This window comes from Nicotiana attenuata, unplaced genomic scaffold (genome assembly GCF_001879085.1).
Source record: "Nicotiana attenuata strain UT unplaced genomic scaffold, NIATTr2, whole genome shotgun sequence".
Classification (NCBI taxonomy): Eukaryota; Viridiplantae; Streptophyta; class Magnoliopsida; order Solanales; family Solanaceae; genus Nicotiana; species Nicotiana attenuata.
Window position 1 is genome coordinate 139346 of NW_017672290.1, and position 6761 is coordinate 146106.

General features: G+C 35.8%; 1 protein-coding gene across 2 annotated transcripts; it reads right to left on the bottom strand.

The window, feature by feature from the left end:
• Nucleotides 1-1747: 1747 nt before the first annotated feature.
• LOC109212615 (short integuments 2, mitochondrial-like) lies at nucleotides 1748-6473 on the bottom strand. 2 transcript variants are annotated; one of them, XM_019376270.1, is made up of 8 exons: nucleotides 6178-6473; nucleotides 5959-6063; nucleotides 5201-5278; nucleotides 4202-4343; nucleotides 4029-4099; nucleotides 3367-3463; nucleotides 2414-2631; nucleotides 1748-2215 (listed from the first exon to the last, which is right to left on the bottom strand). In XM_019376270.1, the coding sequence occupies exons 1-8, from the start codon at nucleotides 6331-6333 to the stop codon at nucleotides 1961-1963; spliced, it is 1122 nt and encodes a 373-aa protein (XP_019231815.1). In that variant the 5' UTR covers nucleotides 6334-6473; the 3' UTR covers nucleotides 1748-1960. The 2 variants fall into 2 exon arrangements, with proteins under 2 accessions (XP_019231815.1, XP_019231816.1); XM_019376271.1 differs by having other exon boundaries at nucleotides 4202-4406; nucleotides 6178-6396.
• Between the last annotated feature and the right edge of the window lie 288 nt (nucleotides 6474-6761).

Below are 6761 nucleotides of genomic sequence, written 5' to 3' on the forward strand. Positions count from 1 at the left end.
TTGTATGACCAATAAGAAGATGACACGTGTTTAGCGCATTAAATGAAAGTAATAAGTGAAGCGTCAAACTCTGTCAAAGCATTAATGGTGACAAAAATTCTCCCTTAAATGAATTCCACTTCCCAAATATTCAAACTGATGAATAAATGAAAAGTGGGGGGACTATCTGTATTGGGGAAAATTATATTTATGTATATGGTGACGTGTCATGACGTATAGACTGGTCAAACAGTCAAAGAAATAAGGTTGGTTAACAGATACGAGCAACAATAGATACGAGTAAATTAAATGGAGGGGGTGCGAGCAGTCATACAAGTAATTCAATGCTCGTACCTATTCAAGACATTTGAAACTCAAAGATAGTGAAGAATCAAAGGAATGAATCTAACAGCAAAAAGGAGCCCAGATACAGCATTTAATGAGTATTAATTATTGGAAACGTTAGAGAATATGTATTTAATGTATATGATTGCATAACGTAACATTTAAAGTCATTTGCCCATAATAGCATTATTATGACAAAGGTAAGGCTCGTATCCCAAAAAGAGCTATCAAAAGGGAAGAAACAAACAATTGTAGGTGGAGGTGACTATTGGAATATACTTTGATTTACCAGCTTTCATACTTGGTTACTCTAAAATTTCTTTCTTTATTTACTTTTTCGATTATCAGTAACCCGATTCTTCTAAATTCTAATTTTGACTAAAATCCTATTTTTTGGTTAAACATACAATACAATAAAATTTAAATAATAATCAAAACAAACAGTGTATGTCAAATAAAAATACGATACAATACCATAGGTAACAATCATCCAAACAAAGCTTGTCACAGACCTAGTTGAAGAGAACACTTTGAACAAGTTGAAAAAGAAAAGAAAAGAAAATGTCTCTATGGCGCTTTATTGAAAGTTAAACCAATAGCCAAAAGAAAAGTATACGACTTTAGTAGTAAAAATAGCACGGTCTAACTAGTTTTCGGACTGGTCATTAAAAAATAGCCAGCGTTTACCAAGTCAATAAAAAATAGCCACTATTTTGCTGCAACAGAGACCGGTCCGGCATAATATACTGGAGTTCAGTGCACCTGTGTATGAACTTCCAGTATATTATGTTGGAACTCCAACACACGGAAAGTTCCAGCATAATATATTGGAGATTCGAGCACTTGTGTATGAACTTCCAGCATATTATACTGGACCAGTATACTTTGCTGGAACTCCAGTATATTATGCTAGAGTTCTAGTGTACTTATGCTGGAACTCCATCATATTATGTTGGAGTTCCAGCATACTTATCCTGGAACTCCAGTATAATATGCTGGAGTTCAAGTATACTTATGGTGGAACTCCAGCATAATATACTGGCGTATTTTCCGGATTTTGAACAGTGTTTTCGCTCAAATTTATCTTTACATGAAAAGTGACTAAATTTCGATTACTTTTGAAACTGGGCTATTTTTGAACGACCACTTGTAAATCTAGTCATTTTTGAATTTCTCCCACTTAAGTAAAACAGACCAAATGAGTTACATAGCAATCTTATCATTCGCATACCATGTACAGAAGGAGCTAAAGAAAAGCTGAAAGTTTGAAAATGCATGAATTCAATCCCTCATGACCTGGTGTATTTATTGCTTTATGCTATACAATGCAAGTTCTTCGTGATCAACTAATTATGAGACGACATGTGTATCTCTATTGATTTTTGGATATCACTAATTAATCAATCACCATATTAGACAATTATCGGCTTCACATTACATTAATTAAATAACTATCATCAAAATTTATGATCAACAAATTGAACCTGAAACTGTCATTTTCCAAGAAAATGTCACTACAACAACTACAAGATCCATAAACTTTACTCAAAAAAATTTTGGTACTCAAGAAAATTGACAATACACTATGGTACAGACTTTTGCTTTTAGTTATAGATGATAGATTTAAAACGAGGATTCAAGATACAGAGTCAGATGCATCAGGAACATCGTCCAGGATGAAAGAACCTAGTTTCCCTGTTCTAAATAACGTAAGGAATTTCTTTGATACCATTATCCGAGCCTCTGAAGCCTTATGAGGTATCTTTAGAGCCTTCTGCAATGCTTCAAACTGGTGGTCTATTAGAGTTTCTAGGTCATTTTCATCTTCTAAACTACCATTGAACTCCGAGTGTGTGATGTAAAGTGTGCGTTGGACTTCACTAACCATATCCTGTGCACAGAAAGGACCCACGTAAAAACAATGGCAACCAGAAATAAGCAAAAAATAAAAACACAACCAACGCAGATTGATAACGAAAAGCTTTTACTAGGCAAATCAGCACAGTTAATTGAGTTTGTTTTTCACATTACGAGGTATGGAAATACAGTAGAGTTCTTAAGAAAACCAAATTATAAAATCATTTTTAACCTGAACACGGTAGACATCAGATTTGTTGATGGGCTTCTTGCTCTTATTCAGAAGATCTTTGATTTTAGATTCAAGTTTCTTGTCCAACTCAAGGTGAAGGTCCTCAGTGTCCCTGCCAACCAAGTGCTTCCAATGAAGAGGAGTTCCTCGAGTGTTTAACACTGCTAATAAGTACTGAGCAATTCGCTCTTCACCCACCACAGAATCTTTCACGGACCCTGCATAAGCATTATACATTAAATATGAACTGCAATTAATATTAGACCGGAATAAATTACTACAATATTGTCAAGGATACTGCTTCAATTTGGTGACCCGTAGAACTTTGTATCGCAAACCTGTTTCTCCCACCTTGAACTCGATATTAGTTCGTAATTTATGTATTTATATTTTATACAATTTGATGTAAGTGATAGAACTTAGGGAATTTTTTTGGGTTGTAACATAACTTCAGAATTGATACAAGAAAAATTTCAGGTTAATCAACGTAGGAAAGCAAATGGACCAACTAAACCAGTAAACCTAACTGGAGCTTTTCTAATGTATCTGACAGAGAAATGTAAACGCCAAAAACTAACTTCATGTAATCATTTGTTTCCTTTACTTGTGCTTTGGAGCTATAGAGATGGTGGGAAGGGAGGTGATTATGCAGGCTAGAAAGGACAATAATCATGCCTATCAAGTACTGCAACAAAATTAGTTACAAGATACGAAAATATGATTTGTTAGGAAATGGCCTCCCTCATAGGGCACAAGAACCGAGAAAATTGCTCCTGGTAGGCAAATGGATCTCTCTATGTAGTGGCCAGCTCTTTGCCATAAGCGATTAGTCTTTTCAGAATTGACCATTTGCAGGCCTCAAATACTAAACATAATCACAAATTCAAGATTCTCAGTAGGATAAGAGAACTTTGAGGACAATTTTATAATCTACAGTTCAAATAGGTACATACCTGCAAGAGCCAGCTTTAGCCCGGTTTCTATATCTGGGATACTTGGAACCAACACTCCTGGAGTGTCCAGCACATATACGCTGGGTCGATGTGCAATCTGTATGCAATAGCATTTTAGCATCAGTAAGAATAACCAACAAAACAGCAACCGATAAAAAGTGATGCTAAGTTAAAATAATCATGATATTGTGTAAAGTCCCGGGAGCTCATGGATGTATGGATATAGACATGGGAAATTCAAATGATCATTCAGGAAAACCGAGAATGCTATGCGTTCAACAGTTAACAAGAAGTTTTCAAATAAATTAACTCTTGTCACCACATATTTAGTCTTCCACTTCTTCCAGTTGATTAAAAGTCACTACTGAATCTTTCTTTTAGAAAAGAGATAAATAATAAAGACGGAATCAACAGAACAATACTTAATACATATGAATGCAATCTGAATCTCAGAGAAGGTAATCATGTTTTCCTGCTAGACTAGTGACTTTAGTGTCTAATATACGAATGTACCCCCACAAACGCGTTTTTTTTTTTTTTAATATAACAGTGGAGTCCGAGCCAGCTCGTGTTTGTAGAACATGGGAGCAATCAACTTTAGCCATCACGGAACAAGCAACAACAGCAAAATCTGACCCTCTATGTTGTTGAATATTTCTAACCTTGAATCCAGCAATATCTTGAGTAACACCAGGCAAAGGCCCGACTCTAGCCTTCTTCCTCTTCTCCTGCACTAAGATCATAACCATCAATAGACAGTACACTCGATAACATAACCACTATCAGTTTCCTATAACAGCACCCAAAAAGAATCGCCAACAAAAACAAGCCTCACCTGGAAATCGGGATAATGCAATTTGATGGATGGAGTTGATTAGTGCTGATTTTCCAACATTCGGAACACCCAACACCATGACAAGGAGAGTAGGTTCCCTTGTCATAACCTCCTTCAGTTTGAACTCGACCAGATCAAGAAGCTTTGGAATATGAATCATAGAGATTTGGATTTAAAACTCTCAAAAGAGATGCATATTGCCAACCTATAAAAAATTCTCAAATTCCTTGATCCAAGATCCAACTAACTAGATGTTTGAATGCACATATGTTGTTTAACAGCACAGTTTCAGGCACAAGAAACTGGCATCCATTTGTTCTCAAGGCAAATATATTTGCTGGAGTAGCCACTAAGACTCTTTAATTAGGATTTTGCCTATCTTTTTTGTAGTTTTCCTTCTTACTTTTGTTGTTTCAGTTTGTACTTTCCCATGACTACTTTTTACAATTGGGAACTTTAAGATTCTTTTTACAAAAGAAGTAGCACCATCAAGCAATGCAATCAAGAATAAAACGCATCAGATAACATGTAGGTGAAGAAAGCTTTTCAATTTCTTCTACTGTAATTTTACAGAAGGTACAATTTTGCATAACGATCCTTCATGAACAATGCCAACACTAATTAATCTTAACAGTACTAGGCACCTTTTTGGGGTTAAAGGGCTTAGATTTTGGTTTTTCGGTTGCACGAATATATGTTAACACAACTACTATAATGAAGACCGCTCGCACGTGGTGAGTCATAATTCTTTTTGGTTATGAACATCCTGCTTGACAATCCCGATTCATTTTCTATTTAGCATGTAAAGCATGATTAAGAAAGTTCTCTAGATATACTAATAAGAGAAAAATTCATCTATGCATTGCAATTTGCAATCTATTATTATGAAGAGAAAGATTCAAAAAGTAACTATGATTGCATCACTGACATGTGTACAATACCAAGCTATGAATCACGAGTTTTCAGCATAACCAGAGGACGGAGAAAAGGATGACTAACCTTTTGTACAGAACTTCTACTGTGTGCATTTATTGGGAGACACTCTTGTTTACATGAATTGAAATAACTAATCCACCCCTGCATGGAATGAAAACAGAAGTTTCACCAACTAAAATTTGAAAAGCCAACACCAACTAGTTGTAGGTTCATATAATTCCCAAAAAGTATTCCCTAAAATAAGCCAAAGTTTCGAAGTTGATAAAATAAATAATGTCAAAATAAGTTGCATTTTAATAGCGACTGTTGAAATACTTAATGTTAGTGACACTACCATTGAAAGAGCTAACTAGTAATATCACAGACGCTAGCATACTTTAGACTACACAGCTTTGAGATTCTTAGTACAACTAGAGCATTGTTAGAGAAAACATAAAATGCCAAAGAGATAAGTAACTGCATTGTCTTTGCCATGTGCTAGCAAGAGTATATCATACGATAAAATAAAATTTCTATTGCATTCGCCAACAGAAAGCATATGTTAATACATACATGATCAACAGATGCAACTTTAGGATGGTTTGTTAAGGTTCTACTTATTCTTGCTAGACCCTCAGTAATTAAGTAGCAAATGCTGCACTGTCTTTGGACTTCATAAAGACAATTTAACTTAACCACCATAATCATTTCAGAAAGGTAAAAGGAACAAGATTTTACAGACAATGGATAATCAATATATTCTTTCCCTAAAAGAGACTCAAACTTTGAAAAGGAATTAACAATTAGTAATACAAGAAGATGAGAGATAGAAAAATAGGTACATGCATGAGGTTGCGGTTAGCCAAATCTTGCTTATTGAGGGCAATGACTCGCCTTTTTCCAGAAAGCAATGGCTGCAAGTCTTCGTTCGCCGAAGACAATGGTATCTGCACACACACACACACACACACAAAAATAATTGGACCAAGAACAGCAAATTACTCACCAAAACATGTACTATACATAATCAACAAAAGAATATAGTACTTGAATTAACATACACGGGCATCACGGACTTCAATGACAAGGTCAGAGAGTTTGAGGCGTTGGCGAATAGCACGGGTAGCTGCAGCCATGTGCCCCGGGAACCAATTGATGTTTCCTCCACCTTTGTTGAAACCCATTTGCCCCAACCATCCTTTTCTCACTGCCCCCATCTTTCTCTTCTTCTTTGCTTTGCTGTGTAAAACCCTGAAGCTTTCACTGTGGAAATATCATAAATATCATAACCCCTCTTCCCTTTTTCCATGTAAGGTGTGTTCTCTTTCTTTTCTTGGGCCTTTTCTCAATAACCCAGAAGGAATACTGTGAGTCAAAGAGAAAGCCCAGTTAAGATGAAGCCCACTGGGTTTCCAACAGATTAGACCCTTTAAGAAATGGGAACTTTTAGAAATAATTATTGTTTGGAGAAAAATAGCACAGGCTAGCCAGTTTTTAGACTGGTAATTGAAAAATAGCCAGCGTTTGCAAAGTCATTGAAAATAGCCACTATTTTGCTGCAACACAGAAAGTTCCATCATAATGTACTGGAGATTGGTGCACATGTGTATGAACTTCCAGCATATTATGATGGAACTCCAACACG